Source organism: Typha latifolia, chromosome 4, assembly GCF_019914945.1.
Source record: "Typha latifolia isolate L0001 chromosome 4, TyphaL0001v2, whole genome shotgun sequence".
NCBI classification, from domain to species: Eukaryota; Viridiplantae; Streptophyta; class Magnoliopsida; order Poales; family Typhaceae; genus Typha; species Typha latifolia.
This window is the reverse complement of record NC_133089.1, coordinates 12,029,691-12,047,810: the sequence shown is the minus strand read 5'-3', so window position 1 is coordinate 12,047,810 and position 18,120 is coordinate 12,029,691. Positions and strand designations below refer to the sequence as shown.

Sequence of the window (18,120 nt, the reverse complement as noted above, 5' to 3'; positions counted from 1 at the left end):
ATTCCTACAAACTCACCAATGAAAAAGCTAATAGTTTAGTTATCGCACCACCTCATCATAAACAGTGCGCGTTTATAAAAGTTATATAGATTACTTCCTTGCAAGCAATGACATCCATCAGAGGGGCTTTGCAGAGAGAAGAAGCAAATAATAATATCTATATAACTTTTATATACGATGAAAATTAATAATAATAAAAGAGCGACGGTAGGATAATTACATATATCATAGCAGAAGAAAAGATGGAAGACTATAAATAAAAGGAGAAGATCAAATGGAGAAAGAACGAAGTGAAAAATAAAATCAAGGAGATAGAAAGAGATATCTAGCAAATGTTGCTCTAAGGAGATAGAACAATACCTCACAAGAGTTCTCAAGTTTTCACACAAGCATGGCTTTGCTAACACATCTATATATAGAACATTTCCAGATCCAAAGAGCAGACAATATCTATTAGGGAAATTTATATTTAACACCTTTTTTTTAACAAATTTGCAGTTTATACTCTATATTTTAATTATTTATAAATAAACACATATAGTTTAGCAAATAGATACAAAAGCTAAGTGTATTTTAGTTATTTTAAAAAAAATTTATTTAACATTGATAGAATATTATTTATGCTATTTGTCCATATGGTGTTAATATAAATCTAACCGATGGTATTTTTTGCACATAATCGCTAAAACATAATGTTGAGTTTGTAAATTGTAAACAGGTTAGATGTAAATCATAGATTAATTTAAACTAAGGGTGTTAAATATAAAGTTACCCTAGTATCTAAGTTGCTATCATCCATAATTTGTGGAAATTAATTGATTGCATATATAGAAAGACCATCCACACAGTTTGTAGACTTTATTCTGTTGCTACCGACCATAATATAAATATTGTTTTATGTTGAAAATATTGTGACACCACATATACTGATATACATCCTTATTTAATTATATTTATCTATGCCGCGAAAACTATGGGTGGTTAATATAGACATCTATATGTGAACATACTAAATCATAGCGAACTTATCGATCAAGATAAAATAAAAACATTGGTCTTTATATAGACATTTATTTTTTAACACATTAAACCTAAATGACATTATCAATCAAGACAAAATAAAAATATTTGTTTTAATGCTAACATTCATTTATGAACACATTAAAGCCACCTTATTTATCAATCAAAAAATAAAAATATTGGTGTTAATGTAGACATCTATTAGAGCACACTAGACCTAAGCAACCTTATCTATCAAGATGAAATAAAAATATTGGTGTTGATGGACATCTATTTGTGAACACACTAAATTTGAGCAGCCTTATTAATCAAACACACAAAAAAAATTGATGTAGATATTTATTTGTGAACACACTATTATGGACCAGATCTGGACGTAAGAAAATTATAAAAATTTAAATAGTGGTACCCTCACGAGATAGGGTTCTAATGGCTCTGGTTTCACATCAACTAGATGTATGGATGAAAACATATAATTAAAATAGTAGAGCAAGGCTAGAACGGGGCAGATGCCAAGGGCGGTCGTGGACCGTCGTATAGTAGGGTAGCTGCTAGAGGTAATGGTGGTTATAGGTTAAAGCTAGGTATTTTGGGTTTATAACTTAGATCTACTACTAGGAAAATAAAGACAATCTAACGATTATGATATAAACGGTAAATGTGAGAATAAGAAAATAATCAAACTCAATTAATTATCAATACTTGGATGTTTAGATGAATAAATCACAGCCCCTCTATATATATAGGTTGGGTACAATGAATCATAATTGGACTTAGCCCTAAAGTCTTATACGACTCGAACTAGGACTTGCCTTATAGATTTACATAACTTAATTAAATTTATCTTAAAGGCTTACATAATTTAATTAAACTTGCCTTAGTGGCTTACATAAATTAATTAAGCTTGCCTTAAAGATTTACATTAAAGATAAATATGACTTAGCTAAATTATCTTTCCTTATCCTTCTCAGAATTTTTCTTCATTATGCGACAGATGGAGTCTTAATATGGAGAAACCTTGAATATAAAAGTTGTAGATTATGACATCTTCGATCTTCTCCAAGTAGTCTCATAATATTAATATCTGCATAATATTTTTCTAAGACTTCACAGAAGTTAACGAACTTAGCTAATTAAATAAATTCTAACTTACTTAGATTCTAACTAAACTATATAAACAGAATAAATAAAATAACTAGACTCAATCTATCGAATCAATGTCCTCATGATGTGATCTGATCCGACCCGAATCGCATCACACACTAAACCTGAGCAACCTTATTAATCAAGATAAAATAAATACACTAATGTTGATGTAGCCGTCCATTTCTGAATACACTAAACCTGAGCAACCTTATCAATCGAAGACAAAAAAAAAATTATGCTTGAAGATATGATTTGTTGAACATTCATAAGCCTTTACATACCCAACCTGATTAGGATAAAATAAAACACTCAATGCAGATTGGATCAGGTCGGATCACATTATGAGGACACTGGTCTGATGGATCAAGTCTATTTATCTTTTAATTAATTTATGCTTATCTCTTATGTAAGCCTTTAAAGCAAATCTAGTTATAAAACTCTTAAAGCAAATCTACTTAAGTTAAGTAAGCATCTAAGGCAAGTCTAATTAAGTCATATAAGCCTATGTTTTGACTTTCCTCCACTATTTTAATTTTATTTTATTTTCACTCCAACCTCGACATAATGTGAAATTAAAACCATTAGACTCATAACTTTTGAGGCTTCCTCCCATAAAAATATCGCAATTTCTTTACATTCATAATGTTCCAAATCTGATTTGGAACAGTGGTATCAAAGCAAACGTTCATAATGTCCGTAACAATTTTGTATCAGAGCCGACGTAACTTGGATGATGGTTAAACGAGATCGAGAAAGACAAATGAGGAAGGAGAAACCATGGAATTACTAATTTAGCTCTAAATATGAGAGGTTGGGCTTATTTGTTTAATCATGAGTTATTAAATTTAGCTAATTTATTATATTGCATTTATCATTTTATCATAGTGTTAGATCATCTTTATTTTTATAAGGAATATATCTTAACCGTAGAACCCTTCTCAGCTTCCAAACCCTAGCCATCACCTTTTTCATGAGGCACCCAATGTACGGTTCTCTGCCACCACACCTGGCCATCCGCCACCCTCCGACAACCGCCCCAACGTCGGATAATTACCAATATATTCAATTCTAACCTGCACTTTTTTAGTTTTATCTTTTCACTCTAACCTCATAATCACGTGAAATTAAAGCAATTAGATTCTTACCATTCAATGCTTCTTAGATAAAAATATCATAATTTTTTAACGTCGAAATCTTTCTAAAACTACTTCATAACAATACTGGTATTTGATGTAACCATCCATTTGTGAATATTCTAAACCTGATGAACTTTATCAATCATAGAAAAAACAAAACATTGGTGTTGATGTTGATCTTTTATGTGTGAACATACTACTATTGAAAGTTGTCATACACATGGATAGAGTTGTTATTTTCAACCCTATCGTACTTATACCATTTGTGAACATGCTAAACCTAACCGAGCTTATTAATTAAACACTATCAAAATTTTGATATAGATATTCATTTGTGAACACACTAAATATGATCGATCTTATTAACAAAAAAAAATAGAATTTATGCTTGAATATATGATTGTTGAACATTCATGAGTTATCATATACCCAACCTGAGCGAACTTATCAATTAATTTAAAATAAAGGAAAATTTTACAAATCATAGTTTATATTTTACCTATTTTGTGATTTACACCTTGTCTTTGAGAATTTTGTAACCCAACTCTTATTTTTTCTTATAATTCTTATTTAATACACTTTGTTAATTTAAACAAAAAATATTCTAACATAATATATAAAATAATTTATAAATGATACGATTCGGACTTCACCAACGTCGTCTCGAGCATGGATTCACTTTAGGAGTATTTTTATTTCATGTTTTAGTGTTTAATTTTCATTGAAATAAGTTTTCTGTAAGTCGCGTTCGAACGCGGGTGGAGTGAGTTCGAACGCGGTTTGTGAACGGGGTTGTGAACGTGGTGAAGAGAATGTACTGTGCGTTCGAACGCGGTGCGTTCGAACGCACTATGAACGCCTGCATCGCGTTCGCAAATACCGACAGGCGCGTTCGATCACGCGTTCGAACGCCTGCATCGCGTTCGCAAATCCAGAAGAGCTAATTCGGTGCGTTCGAATGCGGTCGGGCGAGTTCGAACGCGGTCGACGAAAATTGTGTTTTAGGATTAATGTGAGTTGTTGGTTAGCCTATAAAAGGATGTGTAGGGCAACCAAGATGAAGATTGATTATTGAGATTGAGTTTTGCCTTGCCTCCTTCGTCTTCTTCGCTCCCGTTCTCTCAATCCCCGGCGACACCGCTTCTAACCTCCCTCGTCCGGCTAATCACCCTAGTCCCTTAGGGGTGGCCCTCTTCTTCCCCTTCGTCCAATCTATCCAACACTTGCCCTAATCCTTCCATCAACCACAACCGTTCCACCATAACTTTTCACCGGTGCCACCACATTAACGCCGGTCCACCTTCATCCACCATTACCTAGGATCTCGTGCCTCCATCCACGGATATCTCGAGATCCCCATCTCCAATTCGCCTGAAACTAGATTTTCTGGAAAGCTCTTTTCTGGGGCTACAACATATCAAAGTTTCACGTCAATCCGACGGCGACATATTTCGGGATTTTATTTCAAAGTTCCGTGCCAGATCTAGTCCAGATCAAGAATTGAAAGAGATCGACCATTCACCAAAAAGGCGAGATCGTATCAATAAATATCTAAATTACCAATGTCTTCTTTAGCGGAGGGATAGAGAGGAGAAAAAATAGTGGTATAGCAAAAAAAAAATAATGAGGATGGGTTATAAAATCTACAAATATAGGGTGTGAATAACAAAATATATAAAATATAAAGTCTGATTTATAGAATTTCTTAAAATAAAACTGGAGTTGATGTTGATTTTTATGTGTGAACATACCTGGTGAAGGTTGAGGAGACATAGGCGTGATTCACGAGAAGAATGTATGACTCTTATTTTCTATCCATGCCAATTGGCATATATTTTTTAACATACTAAACCTTAGCTACCAATCAATCAAGATAAAATAAAAGCATCGATGTTTATATACATTTATTTGTGAACACATTAAATCCAAGTAACCTTATCAATCAACAAAAAAATAAAAACCATAGGTGTTGTTGTAGATATTCATTTGTGAACACACTAAACTCGAAGTGGCCGAGCAATTTTATGGATCAAGACAAAATAAAAATAATAGTGTTTGATGTAAATATTTATTTGTGAACGCACTAAACTCAAGTGAACTTATTAATCAAGACAAAATAAAAATATTTGTTTTGATGTAGACATTCATTTGTGAACACACTAAACCCAAACGATCTTATTTATCAATTAAGATAAAATAAAAACATTAGTGTTGATACATACATCTATTAGAACACACTAAACCCAAACGACCTTATAAATCAATATAAAATAAAAATATTAGTGTTGATGGACATCTATTTGTGAACACACTAAACTTGAGCAGCCTTATTAATCAAACACAAAAAAATTAATAAGAAAAGTTGTCATAGAAACTCTTTAAGACAAGTCTAATTATATTATGTAAACCTTCAAGATAAGTAGAGTTATGTAATAGAAACTCTTAAGATAGTCTATTTAAGTCAAATAAGTCTCTAAGTTAAGTCATATAAATCTATATTTTAACCTTCCTCCATTATTTTAATTTTATTTTTTGAAACTTCAAAATCATATGAAACTAAAACTATTAGATACATGACTTTTGAGGCTTCCTCCCAAAAAAATGTCATAATTTCTTTACATCCATATTGTTCAAAATCAACTTCGAAATAGTGGTATCAAAACAAACCCTTGTTGCGAATCGAGTCTAGTACGAGATCGAGAAAGATGAAGGAGAAACCATGGAGTTATTGAATTTAGCTCTATATATATGAGAGGTTGGTATTATTTATTTAATCATTTAAGCATTGAGTTATTAAATTTAGCTAATTTATTATATTGTATTTACTATTTTATTGTAGCGTTAGATTATCTTTATTTTCATAGTAATAGATTTTAACCGTAAAATCCTTCCCAACTTCTAAATCCTAGTCACCACATCTTATGGTACTCCACCACACCTCCACCCTCCAACAGCCCCAACGTCGAATAATTACCAATATATTTAATTCTAACCTTTCTGCATTGTTTTAATTTTATCTTTTCAGTCTAACCTCATAATCACGTGAAACTAAAGTCATTAGATTCTAGAAGGCTTCTTAGATAAAAAGATCATAATTTTTTAACATCCAAATCTTTTCAAATATGGTTCGTGACAACATAGTATTTGATGTAAGCATCCATTTGTGAACATTCTAATACCTATCTGACTTTATCAATCAAAGAAAAAAATAAAACATTGGTGTTGATGTTGATCTTTTATGTGTGAATATACTACTATCGAATCATAATTGTCCGGAACAATAGTATCATTGGAGTAGATACACAACTCACTTTAAATACAAGAAGCCGAGTAGGTGGATTAGTCCGAGTGGAGAGAAAAAAAATATATTGAATTGAAAATCTTTTCTGGCGATATTCATTTTCCAGGCACAGCGACATTTTGATACCACCAGAAACAGAAAAAAAAAACTCTAAGGAATCAAAAAAATTGAAAAATTGGAGTTGTCATACTTAGATGGATAGAGTTGTTATTCTCAACCTTATCCTCCTTATCAATCTAAGAATGCTGAAGCTAAAGCGAACTTATTAATTAAAGATGACTAAAATTTTAATGTAGATATTTATTTCTGAACACACTAAATATGATTGATCTTATTAATTAAGATAAAATAAATACGCTGGTATTAATATAAACATGCATAGTGATCACACTAAACCTAAGCAACCTTATACCCAACTTGAGCGACCTTATCAAGCTAAAATAAAGGAAAATTTTACCAAATCATATTTTATAATTTATCTATTTATTGATTTGGTGTCTGAGGATTTTGTAACCCAAATTTTACTTTTTTTATATAATTTTTATTTAATACACTCTGTTAATTTAGACAGTACCAGTAAAAAATATTATGTTATAATATATGAGATAATTTATAACTACTTAAATTACCAATGTTTTCTTCACATGTGGGATAGAGATTAGGAAAAATAATGGTGAGGGTATTTTAATAATTTGGTTAATGTTAGTTAATTAAAATAATGTTAGGGTATTAAATAAAAATTATAGAAAAAATAAAAGGTCGAGTTACTAAATCTTAAAACATGAGCACAAAATAGATAAAATATATAGTGTAATTTATAAAATTCTTTAAAATAAAACTAGAGTTAATTTTAATTTTTATGTGTGAACAGCCATAGCATATATACTTAACCATAGCTAGGGAGCTTCTCAACGTAAGTTAAAATAAATGCTAGTTTCTCTATCCACCTTACAACATAGCGTGTCCACATGTAGCATGTATGGCTCTTATTTTCTGTCCATAAATGAATGCCAATTGATTTTTTTTTTTCAATGCACGGTGTGATTCACCACCATAGATGGATCTTTGCTTATAAATAACCATGCGATATTCATCTTCCTCATTACTCAAGCACACTTGTCATACTCAAATGGATAGAGTTGTTATTCTCAACGATGACCAGCTTCGCAAGCTTGCTCTCATGATTTACCGCACAGAAGAAGATGCCATATACTCCATCAAATTTGGGTCCGAAAACGAACGCGCCAATTACCTTGCGGATAGTAGGTCTAACTACGAAGCCGTGTTGGGTCTCTTGGATGCTGGCTCTGAAGTGAAACGCAAGTATCAAAATGACAAAGTTAAGGCTCCTATTGCTGATAATATCAATTCTTATATTGTCTACTGCGTAAATAATGCACTCCAAACTGTACCAAACTACCTTGTACGAATGAAATATTTAGAAAAGATCAATGAACACATCCAATCTCTTATTAAAGATCTGGATGAGGTGAGGCCAACAGCTTGGAACAACGACGTCGTCGAACGTCTGGGAATCGAAGCAGCCAAGTGCGGCGATGCTATGTTGAAGTTTACTAAGATGTATAAAAGTAGCTTGTCAAACGAGTACTCTACATGGGTCAAGGGCACCGGCATGAAGTTTCATGAGCTAGTGGAGAGGTACATACTCCGATCCGTAGATTTTCTATTTTCATCTTGGTTTTGTTATGCTGAAGTTAGATTGGACATTGTTTTTAACCTAGCTAGATATTTGCATATTTCTCTCCCTCAATACTTTCTCAATACTTCATCATACGGTTTAGTTTTGTTATATACCCCTTTAGATTATTGTTCAAAAAAAATATAAAATGAAAAAGCACATAGTTAAAATTAGCTTGGGAAAATACAATTTGCAAGCTCTCTTCTGAGCCCACTGTAATTAATTTGTTTCATATTTTTTAACTCTGCATCTCTAATAACTCACTTGATCGCTACAAGCATTCTTTCTCCCTTCAATCCACTCTCGGGTCTAAATATTAAATATTAAATTTTATTTCTTAAATGGGTCCATGGGAAAGGTACGTAGTTGGTTTGATAAATATATCAACTGAGATCATCAATGCAATCATTTAACTATTTAATTACAGGCTGGAAATTTTAATGTTGATTGAAGTCTTTATTTAAATTATTGCAATTAGTTTTTATTTAATCTTGTGACTATTAATTTTTGTATGATCATATATTTATCTTGAGAAAATTACATAAAAATCAGTTTAAAATTTTACCCCTATTATTGTTAATATTTTGTTTCTTTAATTAACTGGTAGGGTATGTAGAAATTTCTGGTAATGAAACACATATTTTTAAGAACGTCAACCACAAGGCAAAGCAATAATTAGTTATTGTAGACTCTTTAAGCAATCTCAACTGACTTTTTACTTTTTATGAGAAAAATGCTTTGTGAGAAAACCTGTCCGAATGGAAACTCTCCTTATACAATTCAGATAACAAGTTACAACTCATATGATTTTTCTTTTGTCACAAATTTGCTAATTACAAGTGCTAATATGACAGACGTAAAATTTAATATAAAAATTCAGAAGTACCCTTTTTATTTTACAACATTTAATTAGAAAAATATTGTTTTGTTAAAAAAAAATTGTTCTTTCTCTGGCTTTTCTTCATCTCAATCACTTTAGTTTTGATATTTGCAAATATTCCAACAAAAAACATAATAGATCAAAAGTTTCACAGTTTTAATAGTCAATTATTTGCACTGTTAATTTTAGATGGAAGAAATAATGGTTGCACATATATTACAATTACAAGGAGGTTAACTGATCATGATACAAATAAAAGTTCAAGAGACTTTGGATTTGAACTAAATATAAGAGGTGAAATATATTTTCTGCAAATTAGTTATACATTATTCTTACCATTTAGTACAGTGCTTCACAAGTATCAAACGAATTATTCAATGTTTAAGAGGCTAGAATTACGTTCTATACCCATCATGGTTTCAAATATTAAATTATGAATATATTGTTTGAATGGTGCACGAATTGTCCAGTTACCAGGTAGAGATGGGATTGAAAGGAGCGTTTGAGGAGCTGGAAGATGTACAAAAGCTAAAGGTAATGAGTGATATGATTGAGGATTAATGTCTTGCATAATTTTTGATGTACGACTTTTGTTGATCACCTCATTTTCATCACTGTACATTAAAAATGAGGTAGATAATTTGAGTTTACCCGTTGTTAGTTGTTATCTCAATAATGTTACTTTAAAAAGCTTAAGCTTACATGTCTAGAATGGTGATTTTGGATTATTTAAGCTCTTTAACACCTCTAGCTCATATTTGAGGTAAATGAGCAACCATGAGTACGTAGACATGATTATTAGGCCTGACTCGCCCAAACCAGCCCAGTTGTAATCAGGCTAAGCCCGGCCTGAGCCCGATTTAGGCTCGGCCTAACCCGAGCCTGAGATAGTAGTGGGCAGTATTGGCTAAGCTTTTGCTCATCCGAAAGCCCGATCTACTACTCTCATCTATGGCCCAACGCATAATGTATGCATATTCCTATAATTTTCTTAGTCTCAAAATAGATATTTAGTAAACTATATATCAGTATATAAGTATGTTACTATAAAAGATAACTAAAATGTCTCATTAAACTCAGCTTAATAAGATATAGTATTTTTATATTTAACTTATTATGTTAGACCCATTATATCCAACCCAAGCCTAATATCTAATGAGCTAATGGACGGTAATAGACTAGAATATTTTAGCCCGGCTCGAACCAGGCCTACTCGCCCAATGATCACGTCTAACCTCCAATGAGTTGGGCCCGGCTGATTAGCTCCCCTCAACTTGATGAGGACTTTTTCTAAGGTAAATCATTAGGCCCCTCTCTCATGGAACCTCATCGCCCTTATTCACGGCGCTTTTGATCTCTTCTATGTTTTAAATCTATTGCAATATATCCATATGCACTGATAGATAACTGACAAGTACCTTTCACGTTAATGCATGCATGCAGGTGTACGATAGAATCCTCCAGGTATCAAGTCTAGGAAGTATCGAAGTGGACGACGCGAAAACCGTCATACGAGGCGTGGGCAAACTCGTCCTCCTCTACAAAGCGGGCATGCTAGTGTGGGATGTCTTCTCGGCCGAGCATGGCTTCCAAATTGCAACTCATGACGCAGTGGTGGACGTAGCATCGTATGTCGGCGGTGCGTTGGTCGGGAGAGTTGTCACTGCCGCCTTGACTAGCGGAGAATTGGAAGGCATTGAGGCATCTGCTATGTTTGTGCTCTTGGCCGGGACAATGTCTAGCATAATAGGGAGCTTTCTCATTGGAGCATTTGTTGGGTGGTTGCTTGATTTCTTCATCAATTCTGGGGGGAATGACACATTCAGCACGGATGGGCATGTATGTTATGTGGCACCCATGCCTGATGGGGTTTCTCTTGCACGTCAAATTGCATATGAAGACAATCCTCCAAAACCTTAGTAAGGTTTTTGATGTGAACTCAGTCAGGTCGAATCACATCATAAGGATATTGGGCTCGATAGATCGAGTCTATCTGTATTTTAATTAATTGATCATGATATAAACCCTTATGGTAAGTCTAGTTAAGTCAAGTAAGCCCATAAGATAAGTCTAATTAAGTTAAATAAGCCCTTAAGACAGGTCTAGTTAAGTCAAGTGAGTATTTAAGTCGTGTAAACCTTTAGAACTATTCCTAGTATGACTCATTGTACAACGACCTCTATCTATAGAGGGCTCTTTTGTTTAATTGAAGCATCCAATGAAGAATAAATAATTATGTTTAGCCTTAGATCATTATAGGAGTAAGAGTAAGATAATTTAGGAGTAAAACTAAATTAATCATAGTCGTTTATTTTTCTAAGAGTAGATCTAACCTAGAATCCTAATTCTACCTCTAAATCTTATCCACCATCTTCCTCCACCCTACCTTACGGTTGTCTCCCATCACCCTCGGCCGACCGCCACCCTCCAACGACCGCCGTTAGATAATTATCAACCTTTCCAGTTCTAACATTCTTCCACTATTTTAATTTTATCTTTTCACTTCGATATTAGAATCATGTGAAACTAACGCCATTAGATCCGTGACTTCCGACACTTCCTTTGATAAACATATCATAATCTTCTTACATTCAAATTGTTCCAGATCTGATTTGTAACAATTTTGTCTGCATAAATGACATTAAAGTTGATGATCGAAGATATATGAGCTACTGTGATTTAACAACAAGGGTAATGTACTCATCATATATGTAAATGATAAGAGATACGAAATCATCTCTTTTTATAGTTTACAAATGGAAAAATTATATTTTATCCTTTATAGTTAGGCTAAAATCTGACATAAATCTTGAAGTTATATTTGTGCCACTTAATCTGTATGTAGTTATAATCTTTTTTTAATATGTATAATTTTAAAACATAAATTAAGAAAATATGAGAAGAGAGAAGCATAACACAAGAGGATCTTTATTTTTTCTTAAAAAGGGTATAATTTTCTAAGTAGTTGTTATAAAACAAAACTTGCGTAGACCTGCACAAGTGAATAGTTTATGGAAAAAATTTGATTGCAACTTCCACCGGTGATAAGGGAATATGAGTAATAACAAGAAATATAGTTACAAATTTATCCTCTTCACTTGTCAAAGCAACGAATATCTTTACAAAATAATAAGTATAATATCTCACTATAAACAAATAAATATATAAAATATGACTAAAATAGACTAGGTATAGTGTAATACCCGTTTAAAAAAAAAAATTTATACCCTAACCGCAGCGCACACGCTTGGCGCGTGCGCTGACTCCTTCCCTCTCCCCCACCTCTCGTAGTTAGTTGCGAGAGGTGCGAGAGAAGGGCGCCGGAGTGGAGTTAACGCCACTCCATTGCCCTCTCCACCTCTTCTCTATTTAATCTCCACCCATTTTCCCCCTCGAGTTCCTTCTTTTCGGAATCTTCTCTTCTTCGCTTTTCCCTACTCTCTTTTCTCTCCCGAGCCGCCGAAGTTTTCGTCACGGGCAGCGAGTCACCAGAGCGTCGGCAGCCAACCAAAACCCCTCACCTCGATCGTCAGGTTAGCCTTCATCCCCTCTTTATTTCAATTTGAAAATAGCCTAGTTAAGCATGCGTAATTAGGATTTTATTTTCGTCTGCTTTCACCGGAGAAATACGCCGACCGGCAACCTCGGGTCTACCACCCACCGGTTCGAGAAGTTTCCCTATTTTTTCCCCTTGCTGTAGGTACCCAAATTGGGTACCCACGGGACGCGAGGGAGGCGATGCCATGTCGCCTCCCACCGTCGGGTTTCTTTAGAACCAGCGGCCACCACCAGTGGTGGTGGCCTCACTCGTCAACCTCGGCCGACCCACCTCTTCACTTGAAAGAGGTGGGTACCCGAGAAGAGGGCTTCGAGCCCACCTAGCTCTAAGTTGAAAACTCCATGGCCGCCGGCCATAGAGTTCCTCAACTCTTACCCTCCAGCCGCACTAGCCAGAGGTTCTATCCACTCCTGCGCCCAAGTCGAACTAGTCAACTTGGGGAGAAGTTGCTGGAGCCGGGGGGGGCTGCCGGTGACGAGGATCACCGGCAGCAACACCCCTCTCCTCTGTTTCTCCTTCTTTGTCAAGGAGACGAGGAGAGGGTGGAGATTGGGTCCCCACCGCTCTCTCTCTGTGGGTTGTGGCGTGGGCTGCGTTGCAGCCCAAGTCCACAGTCCCCTTTTTATTCTCTAAGGTCTCGGTGGACTGGGCTCTAGAGCCCAGTCCACCCCTTGGTTTCTGGTGGGCTGCGGGAGGCCCCACAGCCCACCTCCTTATTTGTTGTCAGACTGGGCTCTGGAGCCCAGTCCACCATCTCATCCTGCTAGACTGGGCTCTTGAGCCCAGTCCATCATCTCACCCTGCTAGACTGGGCTCTTGAGCCCAATCCATTACCTATGGTCCAGTGGGCTGCAGGTAGGTCTGCAGCCCACTCTCTCTCTCTCACTCTCACTTAATTTGCTGGGCCTTAAACTCAGCCCAATCTTTAACATTTTTTTAACCCTAGTCTAATTAATTTTAAGTCTGTTATTTTTCTTAAATTCTGTTAGCTACCTAAATTGTAATTATTATAATTTTTCTCAACCATGTTATTAATAAAATTAGGGACTATACAAAATCAAAATAGTATTTGAATTTATTAGTCTTCTCAATTATCTTCACATTTACAATGTGAACGGCTCTAATGACCATTATTATTTTAATTAGGACAAATAATATCTCGGACCTAGAGAATCAAACTTAAATATACACAACAAGATGGTTAGTTTATAAGTCCATTAATTTTATATCTATTTTATTTATAAATTATTAGATTCAGCATTATGCGGGAAGGATCTTGAAATTCAAGAAGAGCCGACTGATTAGGAGAGTAAGACGGATTCCAGAAATACCCCAGGCGAGTAGAATTTTATAATAGTCTTTAAAAATGCATGCTTATGTCATATCTTACCTGTGATAGTTAAATGTCGTTTTCTTACGAAACTTATATGACATCTCATATTTGCATTTAATTACATGTCAGTTCTTACTTGCATTATTTATCACTTAATGCACATGTATGATAGACTCTATGTTTGTTTATAATATCTGTTATTGTGATAATTATGTTAAATAAATAATATAAGTCATGGCACCACGTGCACGTATCACTATTAGTCAAGTCCCAGTTAGGCAGTGCCCTTTTACCTACTCAACCCGGGGTTAGGGGTAGAGTGTATATTATATAGCATCATATTAGCGGCCTACACCTGAGGTCGGTAGCAGGTGGAGCATTCAGGTGATTACACTGCCCTAGTTGGAGACTTGACTAGTATGATATTATAAAAGATGATTGAGAGGAAGGGATTGTAGTTCTAGCGGTACCCGAGGACGCAGGGTCAGGGCGTCTATTGAGCTGTGTGCTCTTACCAGCCGTATGTGATGATTTCGCTCTGTGCGGTGTTGATGGGCCTACGACTGGGGTCCTTAGTCTGATGGCCACAGACAACCAGTCATATGCAGCGTCGCCAGGCATGTATGGGTGATAATACCGCTAGTCGACTAGTCCCCCTCGATTTTTATGATGCTATGTGAGATATATTATTGTGACTCTACTCCTGTATGGATTTCTATGTAAAATAAGCTATAATGATGAAAACTATTAAAAGTCATAATGTACATTTTTCCTTGACATGTTATGAGTTGCATTTTTACTTATCATGTAATATTCCTAGATTATTATTAGATTTTACTTGCTGGGCCCCGTGCTCACCGTCATTTTTGGTGGAAATATTTCAGAGATGATTACAGAGGATGCGGACATCGAGGAGTAGCAAATTCATTCCTTATTTTTAGCATTTGTTTATTCTATCATTTCAGTTGGACTTAGCCCTGCGAGGGTATTTATGTTTTAGCAAATTTGTGATGGACTTGTATTCCTAGAGGCTTGTTGAGGCCTGTGATATTATAATTCAGGATTATTTGTTGGATTATTATGGTATTTCTTGACTTATTCAGATACTTGGTGAGATTATTTCACTGACTGATTACGTGGAAATCACGTGGACATGCTCCACGTGAAGAATACGTGAATTTTTTGGAAGTGGGTGTTTCATATAGAAAAGAGATATGCCCCTTACCAAAATAATCTTTAAGCACAAAAATAAATTTCTATTTATTATTATATAAGTATATTTTATGATAATAAATTTGATAATATTTTTGTGTTTTACCCAATATTATTTTTAAATACCAATATTACCTTTGCAAATCTTTTGAGAATATCTCTATACATTAAATGCTTGGAGATCTCAAAACCTTCTTGAAATATGAGGTAAAAATAAATAATATTTTGTAGTGCTCTTATTGAAAATATTACAAAAATTTTGAAAAAAATATTTCTTTTCAACCCAGAATTGATGAAAAAATATATCAACAATTGGAAAAACAAAAGATATCATCTGAAAGCATATCAACAAAATTTTATCTTAGACTATCTCCATGCTTATATATTTAATTGTAAATAAATAGATAATTTTTTAATATATGTTGATTTCAAACATTAACAAAATATTCTCATCCTTAATAATGCTAACTTCAAGTCTAGCATGGTGAAATTCTTTCAAATGCTTATCTAATATTATAGCATCCTCCATATGGAAAATAATTGTGGCATACCAGTGTAGAGTTCTGAAAGTAATACCTAGTGAGATTTCCATTTGAGTGGTGAGGGAAAAAATTTATTAGAGAATAATGCAAAAGAAGAAGAAATATTAGAGTTTTTCTTGCTAGAATGAAAAAGAAGAAAAAAAATGTAGAAGTTGTTATATTGCTGAAGGAAAAAAGAATGTATTTTGTCAATTTATATACTTGCACTATCATTTCCCAAAAGGACATATCTTATTTACTAGAAAAAGGTACATAAAAAAATGACAAAAATCAAAGCTGCAGTTAGGCGATCATTGTAAAGAAGACTAGGGATGTAGGGCTGATCTTGTGGTGTGAGGAAGGGAAGGCTAGTGAATGAGGTGGAGAACGGCCAAGGGTTTGGATGGAAGTGGATGGATGGATGGATGGATTAGGGTATAGGGAAGGTTGCTAGGTTGCAAGAGAAGGATAGAGAGGAAGGTGCACTGCTCCTTCGGGTCAAGAGGTACAACCAGTCGAGGAGATGGTCAGCAATGGTGGATCATAGGAAGATCTAGGTCAACCAAGCTTGGAGGAAGGAGAAGAGAAAGAAGAAGAAGAGTCCAAGTTCCTTTGATTAATTAATAATGAAAAGAAGCTACCTTTCCACATATTTAGAGGCTAGCCAATCATTCAAAATCCTAGAAAAATCTTATTACGACGGTGGTCCGAAAGAGGAGGCTCACCAGCGTTAGTAGCACGGTGGTGGTCCGAAGTGGCCGGCGTCAGCATACCGAGAGAGAGAGAGAGAGAGAGAGAGAGAGAGAGAGAGAGAGAGGAGAGGGAGAGAGAGAGAGGAGAGGGAGAGATAGATAGAGAGAGAGGCGGTGGCGGAAAAGGGCAGCGACGGTGGGGGGCCTCACCTATACAAAGCCACTAAAGAAGAAGAAGAGTCCAAGTTCCTTTGATTAATTAATAATGAAAAGAAGCTACCTTTCCACATATTTAGAGGCTAGACAATCATTCAAAATCCTAGAAAAATCTTATTATGACGGTGGTCCGAAGGAGGAGGCTCACTAGCGTTAGTAGCACGGTGGTGGTCCGAAGTGGCCGGCGTCAGCATACCAAGAGAGAGAGAGAGAGAGAGAGAGAGAGAGAAAGAGAGAGAGAGAGAGACAGAGAGAGACAGAGAGACAGAGAGACAGAGACAGAGACAGAGAGACAGAGACAGAGACAGAGACAGAGAGAGAGAGAGAGAGACAGAGACAGAGAGAGAGGCGGTGGCAGAAAAGGGCATCGACGGTGGGGGGCCTCGCCTATACAAAGCCACTAACTCAGACTCCATAATAGAATGAGTTATACAAGTATGTTTATTAGATCCCCAACAAATAAAAGCACCACCAAAAGTAAAAATCCACCCACTTGTAGATTTAAAATCATTATCAACATAGTTTCACTTTGCGTCACTATACCCTTCAATAACGCATGTATTTCCTCTATAGTATAGTGCAAACGATTTAGTTTCTTCCAAATATCCTAATACAATGGATATTGATTTCCAATGTTTAAAATTAGGAATAACTAGTGCATCTACTTAATTTGCTTACGACATAAGCAATGTCGAGACGTGCAATACATTTCATACATTAGACTCCCAACAACCCTTGAGTAAAGTTATGATACATATCGATTTTTATCAAGCTTCAAGATTGAATTATAAGGAACTCTTGAAATCTTATTATATAATTGAGACTTTTTTAAAGTATTTTTTTTTATATAATGACTTTGTGACAATACAGGAGAGTTTCTATCTTTGTATATTTACATACGAAGAATAGTCGTTGCAATATCTAAATCTTTCGTATCAAAATGGGATGATAAAAAAATTTGTAGTTATTTTACTGCATAAATCACTCTTGCTACAAATAAATATATCATCCATGTATAAGCATATTGTCACAATATCATTATCAATCATCTTATAATAGATGCATTTGTCTGTCTCATTTGATCGAAATTCATTAGAAATGATAGCATTGTCAAACCTCTCATGTCATATAATGATTTAATTAATTTACATACTTTATTTTTCTTGACCTTGCAAAATGAAACCTTCTCGTTGATTTATATAATCTTCTTCATCCAAATAACTATGCAAAAATATCATTTTCACGTTCATTTGATAGATTTTGAAGTTATATATTGATGCCAATAAAAATTAAGATTCTAATCAAAAATATCCTAGCCACATAGGCATAGGTATCAAAATAATCAATGTGCTTAGATTGTTTAAACTATTTCTTTACCAATCTAGCCCTATACTTGTCAATGACT

At 34.7% G+C, this 18,120-nt stretch overlaps 1 protein-coding gene across 1 annotated transcript; it reads left to right on the top strand.

The window, feature by feature from the left end:
• Positions 1-7,710: 7,710 nt before the first annotated feature.
• On the top strand, positions 7,711-11,424 carry LOC140786833 (uncharacterized). Its single transcript, XM_073135516.1, has 3 exons — positions 7,711-8,262; positions 9,653-9,716; positions 10,626-11,424. Exons 1-3 carry the CDS (start codon positions 7,733-7,735, stop codon positions 11,100-11,102), a joined length of 1,071 nt encoding a protein of 356 aa, XP_072991617.1. The 5' UTR covers positions 7,711-7,732; the 3' UTR covers positions 11,103-11,424.
• Positions 11,425-18,120: the final 6,696 nt, after the last annotated feature.